Genomic DNA, 19,791 nt, shown 5'->3' on the forward strand with positions numbered 1-19,791 from the left:
CTGTGTCCCTAAAATGGCTTCCTCAGGGGAAGAACTCCCTGCCACAGTTAGGAGCAGCCAGTTCACAACCCCAGCGCCAGTACACAATGTCTGTGAAACACAAAAATGCCCACTGACACAAGCGCTTTTTATAATGTAAATACACCCTGTAAAGCACCAAATTCACTGTGCCCCCCCCCCCCCCTTCTTTTGCACCCTGATACTTGTAGACAGTAGTGGAGGAGGACCAGCGTTGTCTCTGCAGCCTGAGGAGAGAGAGAAAATGGTGCTGAGCAGTGTGCTGGCTGACTGAGGAGGAAGCTCCGCCCCCACAATGGCGTGTTTCTCCTCAGAGATTTTTCCTACAATATTTATACTGGCGGGGGTAGGGCTGTGCCTGGGCATCTTATGCCCCCTTTTAGCCAGTTTATCAGGTTATGCTGCCCAGGGCACCCCCCTTCCCCACGCCCTGCACCCTGCCGTGCCTGTGTATGTGGGCAGTAATGGCGCGCTGCGCTCCCGCCAGCTACGCGGTATCTTTAGCCGTCACTATCTTGATTGAAGATCTATCTTCTAACACTCACCTGTCTTCTGACTTCTGGCTCTATGAGGGGGGTGACGGAGTGCTGTGGGAGTGAGCATCTAGACACGGCTAGCGTTCAGTTCCCTTCAGGAGCTAATGGTGTCCTGTCAGCCAGAAGCAGAGCCATGAAACTCTTTAGGAAGTTGGTTCCTACTTCTGCCCCCTCAGTTCCACGAAGCAGGGAGACTGTTGCCAGCAGTTCTCCCTGAAAATAAAAAACCTAACATAAAGTCTTTTTAGAGAAACTCTAGCTCCCCTGGAGTGCATCCAGTCTGCCTGGGCACATTTCTAAAACTGAGGTCTGGAAGAGGGGCATAGAGGGAGGAGCCAGTTCACACCCTTTGAAAAGTCTTAAAGTGCCCAAGGCTCCTGCGGAACCGTCTATACCCCATGGTACTGAAGTGGACCCCAGCATCCTCTAGGATGTACGAGAAATTTAGTTGTGTAATAAAAAAAAAAAAACACTTTATTTTTATTCCCTCTCTTACAGAAGATGTTCGCCATGGACCCTGTCACAGTTCTAATCTCCGCTGTGGTCATCCTATGTTTGGCCTATGTTTATAACAATCGAAAGCAAGACAAGTACAGGCATTTCCCTCCAGGACCGAAGCCTTTGCCAATCATTGGAAATATACACATGATCGATATGGCTAAGCCTCATAAGACATTTATAAAGGTAATACAGTACTTTTGCTAAATGATCAATACAATGCTGGGGATGCATCTGTGTGCTGCATGTTGGGAGAATCCCGGCTCATTCCCTCCACCAACCATATTAACTCCCCGGTGCTACCTCTAGGTGACTTATTGAGAGAATTTACAGTTAGTGGGGGCATTTTGCACCCCTCCCATTCTGACACTCCCCCATGCTGAAAGTGTGATGCTGCCTCGCGGCGCCCCAAATGACAACTTGCTTTCTAGTTTTTGGGGAGGGGGCGTGGTCATGTCTAATTGGTTTGGCCACGCCCCTCCCAGTACCTGTGTCTGCCAGAGCTCTAGACGGCCCTGATCCTGTACTACAGTCCACTCTCTTGCCACTTCCCTGTCATCTGACTCCTCAGCAGTTCTCAGGCAGCCACACAGCAAGGCAGGACTGACTGACTCTAGTAGAAGAGACAGTCTGCTGGCTCCACTTCTCTGCTACTCTAGGAACTCCATTTGGAACCAATCCATTCCCTTTTATAGATTCTGGTGTTCTGTGTGCAGCCAGGTCGCACTCTGCATGCACTCCAACCCTGCTTACATCATCCCTTTCTAAACTACTCCCGGACGGAGCTACTGACCCCCTATTATTTAAGTGGTAGCCATCTTGGTGAAGTCCACACCGGCAGGCAATATCTTTGGTGTGTCTGTGCACATATATCTAATGCAGACCCCTGGACATCAGAAGTAAGGTGGACCAGGCAGGGGCTACAAATGGCATACAATTTACAAAAAAACACAAACAAACTCAGGTGACTTGTAATATCTAAGGCTTCACGGACTATGGTAGCAGATAATGTAAATTATGTCACAGGTGAGTTACATAGGTGCCTTGTAACTAGCAGGCTAATGCATCCGCGAGTCTAGCCTAGGTGAGAACAAACATGCACCAAACTCGCATCCTAATCCTGCCAATATGTGAAAAACGATAAGTCACAAAAGTGTGCATATCATTTTTTTAGCAGCCTCTGCAGGAACGCCGTTGCCATACAATAGTATGGTGACTGTAAATTTGTTAGATGTTGCTGATTCCGTAAAGTGTTTTAAACTGTATGTGTATGTTCAGTGTAAGTGTCAAATAGAATGCGTTTAAGACAGTGATGGCTAACCTTGACACTCCAGCTGTTGTTGAACTACACATCCCAGCATGCCCTGCTACAGTTTTGCTATTTGGCCTTGCTAAAACTGATGCAGGGCATGCTGGGATGTGTAGTTCAACAACAGCCGGAGTGTCAAGGTTAGCCATCACTGGTTTAAGATAACGGCTGTCGGGAGTCAGACAGTCAGAATCTCAATGTCGGAATCCCATCACCTGTCAGAATGCCGACACCAGAATCCCAACAGGGTCAGGAGACCAATGCTGGAATTAGGGTTAGGACCAGGTGGAGGTTAGGTGCCACCGGGTGCATCACCCGGGGGCACTTAGGGGGCAGGTCAGGGTTAAGCTGTGGGAAGTAGAGATGAGCGGGTTCGGTTTTACTCGGATTTACTCTGTTCTCAAAACGGCATCTTATTGGCTCACTGATGTCTCTTGTTTTGGATAGCCAATAAGATGCCATTTTGAGAACCGAGTAAATCCGAGTAAAATCGAACCCGCTCATCTCTAGCAGGTAGGGATGGTTAGGGGGTAGGGGAGAGGAGACAGCATACTTAGCTCGCCTCTGTTGGGATTTTAAACATTGGGATGCCGGTGTTGGAATTGTGACCGCTGGCATCCCGTCTGGCGGTCAGCCACGCCGAATCCACTCAAACAGCAATGGTTATAGCGCATTTGACACTTATCACCTCCATACATTTTCCCCCTTTGGGTGAGATGTATCAAGCCGTGGAGAAAAATAGTGGAGCAGTTAGTTGCTTTGGGCATTTTCTTCACTTTATCACTCTCCAAGGCTTGGTACATATCCCCTTTCTGAGAGATTCTTCAAGACTGAAATTGCCACAAGTTATAGATGCCAACTTTAGAAAATAATTACTGGCATAATGTAATTTAATGCTGACTGATCTCTCAATTATTTCTACATTTGCCTTTTGTATCTACAGCTGTCTGAGACGTACGGCCCTGTATTCAGCATCCAGATGGGAACGACAAAGATGGTCGTCCTATGTGGTTATGATGTTATAAAAGATGCTCTCATAAACCACGCGGAGGAATTCTCTGACAGACCGAACACTCCAGTGCTTGCTAAATTCTTAAAGGGCCACGGTAATTGATTTTAGTTTCCAGAATAAATACAGTATATAATATACTATCTGAGTATGTGTACAAGATTTTTGGACTGATCTGTTGTCTTTTTTTATACTATAGACATGTAATGAATGATGCTTAGCGTGTCTACGACATGTCAAAGACCATTTAACTATTGTACAGCAAAAAAAGTAATAGAAAAGATAAATTCCTAAAACTGTATTGAAGGTATTATTTTATTCCATGATATACTGTATATACTGTAGTTTGCCTTTTTTATTTAAATAATAGTAAAATTGTGTTGAAACTAGAGATGTGCACGGGACATTTTTCGGGTTTTGTATTTTGGTTTTGGATTCGGTAACGCGGCCCTGTTTTGGATTCGGACGCGTTTTGGCAAAACCTCCCTGAAAATTTTTTGTCGGATTCAAGTGTGTTTTGGATTTGGGTGTTTTTTTTTCAAAACCCCCTCAAAATCAGCTTAAATCATAGAATTTGGGGGTCATTTTGATCCCATAGTATTATTAGCCTCAATAACCATAATTTCCACTCATTTCCAGTCTATTCTGAACACTTCACACCTCACAATATTATTTTTAGGAGTGGCACTGCAGTGTCAGACAGGGTGGCACTTACAAAAATTAGCCCCAAACATCACATGATGCAAATATTTAAAAAAAAAGAGGTGCAAGATTTGTCCTTGGGCCCTCCCCCCCCCCCCCCCCCACCCACCCTTATGTTGTATAAACAGGACATGCACACTTTAACAAACCCATCATTTCACTGACAGGGTCTGCCACACGATTGTGGCTGAAATGACTGGTTGGTTTGGGCCCCCACCAAAAAAGAAGCAATCAACTTGCACAAACTGGCTCTACAGAGGCAAGATGTCCACCTCCTCCTCATCATCCGATTCCTCACCCCTTTCACTGTGTACATCCCCCTCCTCACAGATTATTAATTCGTCCCCACTTGAATCCACCATCTCAGGTCCCTGTGTACTTTCTGGAGGCAATTGCTGGGGAATGTCTCCACGGAGGAATTGATTATAATTCATTTTGATGAACATCATCTTCTCCACATTTTGTGGAAGTAACCTCGTACGCCGATTGCTGACAAGGTGACCGGCTGCACTAAAGACTCTTTCGAAGTACACACTGGAGGGGGGGGGGGGGGGGGGCAACTTAGGTAAAATAAAGCCAGTTTGTGCAAGGGCCTCCAAATTGCCTCTTTTTCCTGCCAGTATACGTACGGACTGTCTGACGTGCCTACTTGGATGCGGTCACTCATATAATCCTCCACCATTCTTTCAATGGTGACAGAATCATATGCAGTGACAGTAGATGACATGTCAGTAATCGTTGGCAGGTCCTTCAGTCCGGACCAGATGTCAGCACTCACTCCAGACTGCCCTGCATCACCGCCAGCGGGTGGGTTCGGGATTCTTAGCCTTTTCCTCGCAGCCCCAGTTGCGGGAGAATGTGAAGGAGGAGCTGCTGACGGGTCACGTTCCGCTTGACTTGACAAGTGTCTCACCAGCAGGTCTTTGCACCTCTGCACACTTGTGTCTGCTGGAAAGAGAGATACAACGTAGGCTTTAAACCTAGGATCGAGCACGGTGGCCAAAATGTAGTGGTCTAATTTCAACAGATTGACCACCCGTGAATTCTGGTTAAGCGAATTAAGGGCTCCATCCACAAGATCCACATGCCTAGCAGAATCTCTCCATTTTAGCTCCTCCTTCAATCTCTCCAGCTTCTTCTGCAAAAGCCTGATGAGGGGAATGACCTGACTCAGGCTGGCAGTGTCTGAACTGACTTCATGTGTGGCAAGTTAAAAGGATTGCAGAACCTTGCACAACGTTGAAATCATTCTCCACTGCGCTTGAGTCAGGTGCATTCCCCCTCCTTTGCCTATATCATAGGCAGATGTATAAGCTTGAATGGCTTTTTTCTGCTCCTCCATCCTCTGAAGCATATAGAGGGTTGAATTCCACCTTGTTACCACCTCTTGCTTCAGATGATGGCGGGGCAGGTTCAGGAGTGTTTGCTGGTGCTCCAGTCTTCGGCATGCAGTGTTTGAATGCCGAAAGTGGCCCGCAATTCTTCGGGCCACCGACAGCATCTCTTGCCCTGCCGCTGTCGTTTTTGGAAAAATTCTGCACCACCAAATTCAATGTATGTGCAAAACATGGGACGTGCTGGCATTTGCCCACATGTAATGCACGCACAATATTGGTGGCGTTGTCTGATGTCACAAATCCCCAGGAGAGCCCAATTGGTGTAAGCCATTCTGCGATGATGTTCCTCAGTTTCCGTAAGAGGTTGTCAGCTGTGTGCCTCTTATGGAAAGCGGTGATACAAAGCGTAGCCTGCCTAGGAATGAGTTGGCGTTTGTGAGATGCTGCTACTGGTGCCGCCACTGCTGTTCTTGCTGCGGGAGGCAATACATCTACCCAGTGGGCTGTCACAGTCATATAGTCCTGAGTCTGCCCTGCTCCACTTGTCGACATGTCCGTGGTTAAGTGGACATTGGGTACAACTGCATTTTTTAGGACACTGGTGACTCTTTTTCTGACGTCTGTGTACATTCTCGGTATCGCTTGCCTAGAGAAATGGAACCTAGATGGTATTTGGTACCGGGGAAACAGTACCTCAAGCAATTCTCTAATTCCCTGTGAATTATCGGTGGATACCGGACACACGTTTAACAACACCGCAGCTGCCAAGACCTGAGTTATCCGCTTTGCAGCAGGATGACTGCTTTGATATTTCATCTTCCTTGCAAAGGACTGTTGGACAGTCAGTTGCTTACTGGAAGTAGTACAAGTGGTCTTCCGACTTCCCCTCTGGGATGATGATTGACTCCCATCAGCAACAACAGCAGCGCCAGCAGCAGTAGGCATTACACTCAAGGATCCATCGGAGGAATCCCAGTTAGGAGAGGACTTGTCAGACTCGCCAGTGACATGGCCTGCAGGACTATTGGCGTTCCTGTCTAAGGAGGAAATTGACACTGAGGGAGTTGGTGGTGTGGTTTTCAGGAGCTTGGCTATAAGAGGAAGGGATTTAGTTGGGAGTTGACTGCTTCCGCTGTCACCCAAAGTTTTTGAACTTGTCAATGACTTCTGATGAATGCGCTGCAGGTGACGTATAAGGGAGGATGTTCCTAGGTGGTTAACGTCCTTACCCATACTTATTACAGGTTGACAAAGGCAACACACGGCTTGACACATTTCTGTTGAAATAATTCCACACCGAAGAGGTGATTTTTTTTGCAATTTGACCGGGCATGTCAAGGGCCATATTCGTCACACGAACAACAGTGGTCTCCCCGGGTGCCTGACTTAAACAAACCACCTCACCATCAGAATCCTCCTTGTCAATTTCCTCCTCAGCGCCAGCAACACCCATATCCTCATCCTGGTGTACTTCAACAGTGACATCTTCAATTTGACTATCAGGAATTGGACTGCGGGTGCTCCTTCCAGCACTTGCAGGGGGCGTGCAAATGGTGGAAGGCGCCACCTCTTCCCATCCAGTGGCGCACGCAGGGGGGGTTTCTAAATACCCAGAAACCCCCCCCCCCCGACAGACCAAATTTGTTTTTCAGAGACGGAGACAGTCCTGTCTCCATCTCTGCACTGGAGACAGCACTATCGGAGCTGCTGCAGCCAGGGAGCTTCTCGGATCGGCAGAGCTCTCTGCACCATATGCACAGATGGCCTAGGGTCCGTGAAATGCTTTGCACGTCCAGCAGCAGCTCCGCTCACGTCCAATGCAACACTAAACAGCATAGAGTGATTGGCATTTTCATCACAAGCCGCCGATCACGCCTGGCCATCACTCCAAGCTCCTGCACTGTGTGAGTGCCCTGCACTCTGCCGGGTTCCTGATCCATTGTTCCGGGACTCAGCAGCCCACGGGGTGAGAAGCAAGTGGTCGGAGACGCGTGCGGCGCTTGTGCACGCAGCTCCTCTCTTCTATCAGTGTGCACCGTGCGGGCTTACGGGCTCTACACCACTCCATGACCAGCAGCACTGGGCCTGCCACCGCAGGGGTACGTAAGGGGCATGAGGGAGGCATACAGGTGTAATGAAGGAATATGTGGGACGTCTTATGGGCATATAAAGAGCATTCAGGATATATAATTGGCAAGGGGAGCAGAGTAACATGTAAAAGGTGGGGAGCAGAGTAACATATAAAAGGCAGGTAATTATTTTTATTCTTTTGGTGCAGTCTCAATATATAGTGCCATCTCCAATTTTCTCTATGTAATGTACTGTATATATGTGTGTGTATGTGTATATATATATATATATATATATACATATATATATATATATATATATATAATATATCTATCTATCTATCTATCTTTGCCCCTGCCGTCCAGTGTTGGGAAGGTCAGGCATCAAAACCGACACAATTAGACTCTCCTTGGGGATTTGTGATTTAGAAGAACGTACAGTTCTTTGCTGTGCTTTTGGCAGCTTAAGTCTTTTCATTTTTCTAGCAGGAGGATGAGTGCTTCCATCCTCATGTGAAGCTGAACCACCAGCCATGAACATAGGCCAGGGCCTCAGCCGTTCCTTGCCACTTCGTGTCGTAAATGGCATATTGGCAAGTTTACGCTTCTCATCAGACGCTTTTAATTTTTATTTTTGGGTCATTTTACTGAACTTTTGTTTTTTGGATTTTTCATGCTCTCTACTATGACATTGGGCATCGGCCTTGGCATACGACGTTGATGGAATTTCATCATCTCGGCCATGACTAGTGGCAGCAGCTTCAGCACGAGGTGGAAGTGGATCTTGATCTTTCCCTATTTTACCCTCCACATTTTTGTTCTCCATTTTTTAATGTGTGGAATTATATGCCAGTAATATATCAATAGCAATGGCCTACTGTACTGTACTATATATGTATACTGTTGGTCACCAAATTGCTGCACTGTAATACTAGAAGCTATAGAAAAGTATATATATTATTGTATATATCAGTACAGAACAGTGTAACTGTGACACATGTGTCCTGACAAGCAGTATAGAAGCTATAGAAAATTATATATATTACTATATATCAGTACAGAGCGGTGAAACTGTGACACATGTGTCCTGACAAGCAGTATAGAAGCTATAGAAAAGTATATATAATACTGTATATCAGTAGTAGTACAGAGCAGTGTAACTGTGACCCATGTGTCCTGACAAGCAGTATAGAAGCTATAGAAAAGTATTTAAACTTATTGTATATATCAGTACAGAGCGGTGTAACTGTGACCATGTGTCCTGACAAGCAGTATAGAAGCTATAGAAAAGTATATATATATATTATTGTATATATCAGTACAGAGCGGTGTAACTGTGACACGTGTCCTGACAAGCAGTATAGAAGCTATAGAAAAGTATATATATTATTGTATATATCAGTACCGAGCGGTGTAACTGTGACCCATGTGTGTCCTGACAAGCAGTATAGAAGCTATAGAAAAGTATATATATTATTGTATATATCAGTACAGAGCGGTGTAACTGTAACACATGTGTCCTGGCAAGCAGTATAGAAGCTAAAGAAAAGTATATATATATATATATATTATTGTATATCAGTACAGAGCGGTGTAACTGTGACACATGTGTCCTGACAAGCAGTATAGAAGCTATAGAAAAGTATATATATTATTGTATATATCAGTACCGAGCGGTGTAACTGTGACCATGTGTCCTGACAAGCAGTATAGAAGCTATAGAAAAGTATATATATTATTGTATATATCAGTACCGAGCGGTGTAACTGTGACCCATGTGTGTCCTGACAAGCAGTATAGAAGCTATAGAAAAGTATATATTATATACTGGTGGTCCCCAGTCCCCACAATGCAGCACACTGATCAGATATTTGCATTTAAAATTATTGTATATATCAGTACAGAGCGGTGTAACTGTAACACATGTGTCCTGGCAAGCAGTATAGAAGCTATAGAAAAGTATATATATTATATATATATCAGTACAGAGCGGTGTATCTGTAACCATGTGTCCTGACAAGCAGTATAGAAGTTATAGAAAAGTATATATATTATTGTATATATCAGTACCGAGCGGTGTAACTGTGACCCATGTGTCCTGACAAGCAGTATAGAAGCTATAGAAAAGTATATATATATTACTGTATATCAGTACAGAGCGGTGTAACTGTGACACATGTGTCCTGACAAGCAATATAGAAGCTATAGAAAAGTATATATATTATTGTATATATTAGTACAGAGCGGTGTAACTGTGACACATGTGTCCTGACAAGCAATATAGAAGCTATAGAAAAGTATATATATTATTGTATATATCAGTACAGAGCGGTGTAACTGTGACCATGTGTCCTGACAAGCAGTATAGAAGCTATAGAAAAGTATATATATTATTGTATATATCAGTACAGAGCGGTGTAACTGTGACCCATGTGTCCTGACAAGCAGTATAGAAGCTATAGAAAAGTATATATATTATTGTATATGTCAGTACAGAGCGGTGTAACTGTGACCATGTGTCCTGACAAGCAGTATAGAAGCTATAGAAAAGTATATATTATATACTGGTGGTCCCCAGTCCCCACAATGCAGCACACTGATCAGATATTTGCAGCACACTGAGCACAGATATGGAGCGTTTTCAGGTAGAGAACGTAGATATTTTCAGCACACTGAGCACAGATATTTGCAGCACACTGAGTACAGATATTTTCAGCACACTGAGCACAGATTACGGAGCTTTTCAGGGAGAGAACGCAGCCATGTCCTCTCCGTTCAATCTCCAAAGCACGAGTGAAAATGGCGGCGACGCGCAGCTCCTTATATAGAATACGAATCTTGCGAGAATCCGACAGCGGGATGATGACGTTCGGGCACATTCTGGTTAACCGAGCAAGGCGGGAAGATCCGAGGCTGCCTCGGAACCGTGTAAAATAGGTGAAGTTCGGAGGGGGTTCGGATCCCGAGGAACCGAACCCGCTCATCTCTAGTTGAAACCCTAATTCAAATGAGATTACTCAGTAACAGAAGCTTTTCCCATTGTTGTGCCCTGTCATCTCATCTTACTAAGAGGCCTATTTATTAATAAATGAGATGGCCATGCTGAAATTAAGTGGGCCCAAGGACAATTCCATCATGAACCACTTTTCATTATGGGCTTTGCCAAGATTTTGTGTGTTTAACAGGCAGTGTATATTATATTACTGTACTATACTGGGGCATTGATGTTCTGTGTATTGCAAGACCATCCATCACCAGCTTCTCATCCAGGCGACCCTGTTTCCTATACAGGTAGAGTAGTATCATTAAATCATCATGTAATCATCACATCATATAATTATTGACATCAACTAGGCTGTTAATCTGCCTGGAATCACCTGTATTGGCCTGAGGCTTGTGATTTGCTGCTTGGAGAAGCAGTAGTTATTAACTTTGAACCAAATTCAGTTTTGAATGTTACAAGGCGGTTATTTTGCCTTGCTTTAATCACCTGTATTGGTATGAGGCCTGTGATTTGCTACTTGGACAAATGAGCTGGTAATATATTATATTTTCTACTAGGCTTTTACATTTTTGGCTATTGGTTCTTGATTAATGAAAATATTCTACATGGTTCAATAGTTTGTTAAACTGCCATCCTGTCTGCCACTGCTGTGCCACTATGTCGCTTAGTTTAGCTAGCCAGTTTGCTACAGCTTTTGACCAATATTTAGGAAAACAATATCGTGAGCTGTGTTGTGGTCAAAATTAACTGGAAATGTTATTAATGTTAATATTCCTGAAGGACCAGGTCCGAATTACATGATATCGGCTGGTTTTCAAAAATTTAAAGAAATCCAGAACAAAACCAAAACAAAATGTAAAACAGAGCAGTCCACACACATTTCTAATAACTCTATCTATCTATCTATCTATCTATCTATCTATCTATCTATCTATCTATCTATCTACACACACACATGTAATAAATATTAAGTGTGTATGTGGATCGATCATTGAGAGGCCGAGGTAGAGACAATAGACAGGGGAGGTTGAGATTGACTACTTTAACTACTAATATACATACTATAATGTAACAGTAGCCAGCACTCCACTATTAATGCTATTTTACTTGCCCTGGTGCCCTCTGGGGTAATGGTATACTCAGGGCCATAACTACGTGCCAGGCACACAGCGTAGTCGCCCGAAGGGCGCAACTGGCCGCATTGCCGTACCAAGGGGACTAGAGTCGGTGGCGTTGTAATAAGTCAAACTGACTCGGGAGCTGCAGCAGCGCACTGTAATTAGTGGCGACGCCACTGCAGCTGTCCCTCTCCTTCCACATAGGCTGGCCACCACTACTGTTAATGCTGGGATGCGCTTCCCTCATTCCAGCATTCACAGCGGCGGCGGCCAACCAATGTGGAAGGAGAGGGACAGCTGGAGCAGCGCCACCACTAATTACAGTGCGTTGCTGCAGCTCCCTCCTCCTCCTCCATCCTCCTCCATCCTCCTCCTCCCCAAAAACTGGTGTGCAGAGCCGAGGATTCGCAGTGTATGGAGAGCGGCACTGCTGTTTTGGTGCCGGTGGATAAATTAATGAAGAGAAATAGGGAACCTTATCAGGAATGCTGCCAACAGCCAAGAGAGGGCCTGCATGGGACACCAGCAGCAAGCAGAGGTGAGTGTGACACAGTGGGAGGAGAAGGAGGATTGTACATCATTCCAGCTTTTCTGGGACTTCAGGCTGCATCATCCCCAGTATCCCAGCACCGCTTCCCATGCGCTTCCAGTGGTATCCCAGGCCTTCTCCTGCAAGTACCAGCTGCGACTGTGATTCCAGCTGTCCACTCCTGAACCACCAAGACCTCCAATCATCCTGAAATCGGTAGTAGACCAGTGGGGAAATCAGTGATTATGGAGCCCTCCAGAGCCCTCTCCTCTGGAGCTAGCTAATAGGGGACATGATCTACTCATGGAGCCTGCCCATTCTTCCCCCTGCCCCCACTGCAGATGTAGGTGGTTGTGTGATGTGTTCTGGGTGTCCCCTCTATACACCAGTACAGAACTTGTCTGCACACCCTGTACTGTTACCTATAGGAGATGTGTGAAAGGGGGCTCTACCTACCGTACTGTGTAAAAGGGGGGTTTACCTGACATACTGTGTAAAACGGGGCTCTACCTGCCATACTGTGTAAAAGAGGGCTCTGCCTGCCATAATGTGTGAAAGGGGGCTCTACCTGCCGTACTGTGTAAAAGGGGGCTCTACCTGCCGTACTGTGTAAAAGGGGGCTCTACCTGCCGTACTGTGTAAAAGGGGGCTCTACCTGGTGACCTGTGTAAAAGGGAGCTCTGCCTGCCGTATTGTATAAAAGGGGACTCTGCCTGCCGTACTGTGTAAAAGGGGACTCTACCTGCTATACTGTGTAAAAGGGGACTATGCCTGCTGTACTGTGTAAAAGGGAACTATGCCTGGCGCAATGTGTAAAAGGGGACTATACCTGCCGTACTGTGTAAAAGGGGACTCTGCCTGCCGTACTGTGTAAAAGGGGACTCTGCCTGCCGTACTGTGTAAAAGGGGACTCTGCCTGCCATACTGTGTAAAAGGGGGCTCCACCTGCCATACTGTGTAAAAGGGGACTCTGCCTGCTGTACTGTGTAAAAGGGGACTATGCCTGGCGTAATGTGTAGAAGGGGATTATACCTGCCGTAATGTGTGATAGGGGCTCTACCTGGAGTAATGTGTAAAATGGGGCTCTCCTGCCATAATATGTGACAGGGGCTCTACCTGGAGTAATGCATAAAATGGGGCTCTACCTGGTGTAATGTGTGAAAGGGGTTCTACCTGGCATAATGTGAAAAAGTGGCACTGCTGTGCAGCATAATTTGAATAATGCGGATAATGTGTAAAAGTGGCACTACTGTGCAGCCTAATTTGAATTACTGTGCAGCGTAATATAAATTGGTATTATTTTGTGGCCACGCCCATTCCCCATGAAGTCACACCCCTATTTTAAATATATGGGGGGCGATACTGTTTCCTGCACATGGGCCCTCATTCCGAGTTGTTCGCTCGCTAGCCACTTTTTGCAGAAATGCATATGCTAAGCCGCCGCCTACTGGGAGTGAATCTTAGCTTTGCAGACGTGCGAACGAAAGATTAGCAGAATTGCGAATAGAAATTTCTTTGCAGTTTCTGAGTAGCTCGTGACTTACTCTGCCACTGCGATCAGTTCAGTCCTTTCCGTTCCTGGTTTGACGTCACAAACATACCCAGCGTTCGTCCAGACACTCCCCCGTTTCTCCAGCCACTCCCACGTTTTTCCCCGAAACGCCTGCGTTTTTTCGCACACTCCCATAAAACGGCCAGTTTTCGCCCAGAAACACCCACTTCCTGTCAATCACACTATGATCACCAGAACGATGAAAAAGCCTTGTTACGCCGTGAGTAAAATACCAAACTTTTGTGCAAATTTACTTGGCGCAGCCGCACTGCGAACATTGCGCATGCGCAGTTTGCGACTAATCGCTCCGATGCGAAGAAAAATAACGAGCGAACAACTCGGAATGAGGGCCATAGTGCTAGAATGTCTAGTTACGGCACTGGGTATACCGTGTCTGCTCAATGTTTCAGTCATTTAGACTTTTATCAAGAACATGTAACAAAATGTACATTTTCAAGTGATATATATATATATATATATATGAAACAATGTGCGGACCGGCACTCCTCCTCATAAACTCAGTCGCTCTGGTGCCTCCAGAACACATGTAGTACAAACGAGCAAAAAAACTGCGGCACTCAAAGGCTTGATGCAAAAGTAGTGTATTAAAAATAATGGAGTTCAAGTGTTATTTTTAATACACTACTTTTGCATCAAGCCTTTGAGTGCCGCAGTTTTTTTGCTCGTTTATATATATATATATATATATATATATATATATATATTTTATATCCGGGACATTGATATTGGATAAAGGTGTTCTATACATATGTTGAAAAGTACAATTGTGTATACAGTATTATTTGTTTTATCTTTGTTTCTCCTATTAGGACTTAGATTAAGATCTGATTACATCCTAAATTGAATAAAAATAATATAAATGTAAGGACCTCATTACTGTACAGTTGAAGTACTTTTTTTTTTTTTTACTGTGGCTTCAGTTGTGCCACACAGACCTTCTCGGCGTGCCCGGTCCTGTACAACTTGGCCGTGCTGAGCGTCGTTTTTGCTCAGTATATGCATCTTATTTTCATAAATAAAAGAACTGTGAGTTTTAGAACTGCATTGCTAGCATTCACTGACTACTGGGGTGTGTGACATTTGTGTGTGACTTAGGGCCTATTTCAGATCTGATTGCAGCGGCAAATTTGTTAGCAGTTGGGCAAAACCATGTGCACTGCAGGGGGGGGGGGGGGAGATATAACATGTGCAGAGAGAGTTAGATTTGTGTGTGGTGTGTTCAAACTCAAATCTAAATTGCAGTGTAAAAATAAAGCGGCCAGTATTTACCCTGCACAGAAACAATATAACCCACCCAAATCTAACTCTCTCTGCACATGTTACATCTGCCCACCTGCAGTGCACATGGTTTTGCCCATTAGCTAACAAATTTGCTGCTGTGATCAGGTCTGAATTAGGCCCTGAGTCTGAATATGTGTAACAAAGACTCCAATGTGAGCAGCCATAGTTTTCCCTCACGCCAAGATCCATTGTGCTTCATGTGCAACGTTGTACGTGTCATGTCTCTGGTGCGCTGTGAGTGTCTTTTTGTTGCATCTATGATGTGGCTAAGACAGTGCGCTACTCCTCTCAGAGAGAGTCTCAGTCGTGCAGGGTGTCTCGCACCACCTGGCTTAAAGATGCTCCGTGTATGAAGACGCATCTGTGTATGAACAGGGGGATGTGAGTAGATGGTTGAGGTTGGTAATAGGTGACAGACTGACAGATCTTATGAGGAAATGACACGGGGATGACATCATACTGTACACAGGTGTTTGAGGCAAATATCGATATTTGTGATGCTCACATGTCACAAGTAATACCTTATGTCCAAAACTAATGTGTATTATAAGTCATCACAGTGATTGGAATTTATTCTCCTCAGGTCTTGCTTTATCTAACGGCGAGAACTGGAAAGTAATGAGACGATTCACTCTTTCAACGTTACGAGACTTCGGGATGGGGAAGAAAGGAATAGAGAACAAGATTACTGAGGAGGCTGAATGTTTAATACAGACATTTAAGTCATATGGAGGTGAGAGTTTACTTTATCATATCAGAAAAGCACAGATTATATATTAATATAAGCTATTTTTGTGTTATATGCATACATTATTACAGTCTTTTTCCCACCCCCCCATACTTATTTATCAATCTTCATTTTGTCCCACTTCATTTTACTAAAGCCAATGTATCATCTGTTCACAATTTCACGTATACTGTAGATTACTTTGTATAAAGAGGGGGGGGGGGGGCTGGACTGAACACCCTAATTCAAAACACAATAAGAGGTGCTACCATGCTGAGACTTGTAGTTCCAGTGAGAAAAAAAGAAAATGCCGGTGCACACATAATACAAAATAATTCAGTATTTAAACTGTCTTTGTTAATGTAACTCCTCTTTTTTAACACCTTTATTCTTACCTCTCACCTATGTAGCACTTTTGGCGTCTATGCCTCCTATTAATGCAACATTTATGAACATTTTCTTCTACTTCTCTCTTGTGTAATGCCCTGGGGCGGTTGGGCTGTGCTGGTCCGGGGGTCCCATGTCCTGCCCCTTAGGAATGTTAAAACATAAAAACATAGAATTTGATGGCAGATAACCACTTGGCCCATCTACATGCACACACGTGGGTTACATTTTTTTGGGAGTCAATTATCCTACCAGTATATTTTTGGATTGTGGGAGGAAGCAAGAGTACCTGGAGTAAACCAGGGGCAAACGCAGAATTTCTAGAGGGGGGGGGGGGGTTCAAATGCAATCCACAATCTCCCACCCTGTGGAACATTGGAACAATTGCAGGAGACTGGGGGAGCGGTAGAAGGACCTAGTACCGACCCTGGACATACATACAGTATGTACCTCTTGGTCTTTTTTTAATCTGGATAGTGTATGGAGTACTGTTTTAATAATTACAATATTTATAGTGCAATGATATACGCTATATCAAACGTATTAAACTAATATAAATAACATAAGTGGTCAGCAAAAGGTTAAACATCCCATAATAAATAACTACACAAACATAATAGAACCAGTAGGAGACAGAACTGTTCCTTACACTGCATGTTGTGATAGCAGCTCTAGCTATTGTATTATATACTATTGCTATAGTTGTCATAATTTAAGCTTCTGGCCAGGTGGAGGGGGATTTCTGGGCAACCAGAAACCCCCCCTGCGTGTGCCTATGTAAACCCACACAGGTACTGGGAGAATATACAAACTGCACACAGTTAAGGCCTTGATGGGAACTGTACCCATGACCTCTGTGCTGTGAGACAGTAATGCTAACCATTACACCATCTGCTCTAAAGGAAAATGGTGGAAAATGCAAGCAGTTGAGATCTGCTCCAAAATATGTGGCTTATAGCAACAGCTTTATGCACAAAAGATAGATGCTTTCTGCATAGCAACAGTGGAGGGGGGTGAGAGTCTGAAAGCCTGTTATGACGTGTTGTTTAAACAGCAAATGTTTGGATATGCAAAAAGGTAATGCAAAATTAGATAGAAAGCAAATGTGTTAAGATGACACTTTTACCTATAGAGGGAAAGAAAAATAAAAGGTGACTACAAAGTATTTGCTGCATATGAAGGCAAGTGTTTGTGACGTATAGATGCACAGTAGTTCAGCTCGGTTAATCACGCCCGTGTTCTGTTTGGCATGGTGCGCACACATTCATGCGTATCTTTGAACCCACGATCCATAGACTTTACATTATGCGGGCATGAATAGTAGCAGCTCGGTGCAGCTAATCGCACCCACGTTGCGTGCACCCGTGCCTCTGCATCACAGATGCCAGTGTTGGTCACATAACCGTTGGCATTCTGACCTCCAGGATAACGCATCACACCCATTTGAAGGATATAACTTCTGTGTCCTGAAACCTTTTATTCTGATTGGTCTTACACCTCTGGTTGTCTTTCTAAGGCTATTGCCTATTTGATTTTTTTCTGTTGAAGTTTGAAGTATTTTCATTTGACTTTTAAAATCACTTTTCTGTTTCTAGGAAAACCCTTTGATAATTTGCCCATCATCAACGCTGCTGTAGCCAATATCATTATTTCCCTACTGCTCAGTGAGCGCTTTGAATACGATGACCCAACCATTCTCCAGCTCATGAATATAATTAATGAAAATATGAGACTCCTGGGAAGCCCTATGGTCAGGGTAAGTTCTTTTACATTTCTTCAGATTTTTTTTTTCATTTTTTTCTTATTTTTTTGCATTCCCCTCACAAAGTTTGATACATTGTGTAACTCTATTGTGCAGTCTGACCTACCAGCATGCCAAATACATTAATTTAATGACTAATATCAGCAGCGGCAGCTGCCCCTAGGCTGCAGCAAAGACTAAAGACTGCAGGGGGAGCCGGCCAGCATCAATAAACATACTGGTCAAGTTGCATTAACATATGTGGTGGCTTCCTTACCTGGGGATCAGCATCCACCGCCACACTGGCCGGATCCCCCCTGCAGTCTTTGGTCGGCTCAGCAGCCCAGGGGCAGCAGCCCCCGCTGACTTATATCAGTAATTAACCACTCACAAAGGCATCTCGTATCACTATATTGCATTCAGTCAGATCATAGCAAATAACTTAGACATGGGACTTATTTACAATATGAAGACAACCATACATATATATAATAAACTATTCTCATTAAAATGCCAATATTGCATCTTACACATAACAAAGAACAGTTTAGAATAGATAGTACAATACATCAAGTTTTGGCAGTGTGGCCAGGGAATGATGAAGCGGTATAGGGGGTGGAACAGGGGGCATGACAGCAAAACCATGTCATTGTGGCCCCACCCCCACCATGCAATGCTAAGATTACTGATACTTTATACAGCAGCATGGTGGGGTTGCTGACTGGATCCAGTAAGGATCCTGAAGGTCGGAATCCCAGCAGTCAAACTACGAATGCTGGAATCCAGACACTTCTCGTAATGCCAGCACCGACGTCGGCATCCCGTATGAGACACTGCCAGGACACCGGAGAGGTAAGCCTTGGGAAGGCGGGGGTAAGGTTTAGGCACCTCTGGGGAGAGTTAGGGGTAGGCTACGGGAAGGGGGGTTAGGTTTAGGCACCACCAGGGAGGGATAGGCTGTGGGGGTGGGGATAGGGGATTAGGTTCAGGCTGCCGGAAGGGATGTTTAGGGTTAGGGGGGCATTGGGGAGAAGGTAAGTATACTTACCTTCCCCGTCGGGATTCTCACAATCAGGATGGCACTCTCCGTATTCTGACCGCTTGCATTTCAAACCCAAACTGTTGCTGACAGTTGAGGGGGAGATGCGAGAAGGTGGCAATTCCTCAAACTACTGTACATTGCTGTGTGACTGGATTCAAAGCTCCAAGAAACACTTCTCCCATTGTACCCTGGCTGGGCCAATCTACAGAAGGAGTCAAACTCCTATTTTTCTGCAAAACATAAGCTTGTGTGGTCCTCTCTCTCTGACTCTACTCATACTTGTTTTATTATTGTGTTTGTTCCTAATATATACACATATCTAAATATTATTAGCACACACACTCTCTCTCTCTCTCTCTCTCTCTCTCTCTCTCTCTCCCTCTCTCTATCTACCTATCTATTTATCTCTATATATCTAAAATCTATTGAATGTGGGAGTTAGGCACCTACTAAATGTAGTATTATAACTTCAATGCTGCAAATAATGTGCAAACGACCAATAAAATGATCTTGTACGAGAGCTAAGCATACTATAATCATATTATCTTTGTCTCTTTCTGTGCTTGTCTGTGGTGATCTCTATGTATAGTAGTACAAGTGCAATAGGTATGTACAATGTTATTACCACAGGAGATTCAAAAATGCTTATATTCAATAATAAATTGCTTTAAAATAAAGTATCTACGAAGAACCCAGTAGGGTATCTTTCTTTAGGAACCAATAAGTGGCATTTTCTCATTTAATTTGCCTGGATTGGGTGATATGGCTACACCATACGAATCCCCATAGATGGCCCCAAAATGTCACCCAGATCAACCTAATTTTGCCAAAAGTGTGTCAATTCCTCTAATTTACCCACTGTTGGTTGTCTGCACTTTATTTGCCACATTGAAGTTATAACTACACCATAA

General features: G+C 44.3%; 1 protein-coding gene across 2 annotated transcripts in view; it reads left to right on the forward strand.

Annotated features, from left to right (window-relative positions):
• Positions 1–19,791, forward strand: part of LOC134908922 (cytochrome P450 2K6-like) — a 225,376-nt gene that overhangs the window by 156,923 nt on the left and 48,662 nt on the right. For both annotated transcript variants that reach the window (XM_063915174.1, XM_063915175.1), the window contains exons 2-4: positions 3,305–3,467; positions 15,567–15,716; positions 17,693–17,853. In XM_063915174.1, the coding sequence (XP_063771244.1) occupies positions 3,305–3,467; positions 15,567–15,716; positions 17,693–17,853 (474 nt within the window). The remainder of the gene's footprint in view (positions 1–3,304; positions 3,468–15,566; positions 15,717–17,692; positions 17,854–19,791) is intronic.

Source organism: Pseudophryne corroboree, chromosome 4 (genome assembly GCF_028390025.1).
Source record: "Pseudophryne corroboree isolate aPseCor3 chromosome 4, aPseCor3.hap2, whole genome shotgun sequence".
NCBI classification, from domain to species: Eukaryota; Metazoa; Chordata; class Amphibia; order Anura; family Myobatrachidae; genus Pseudophryne; species Pseudophryne corroboree.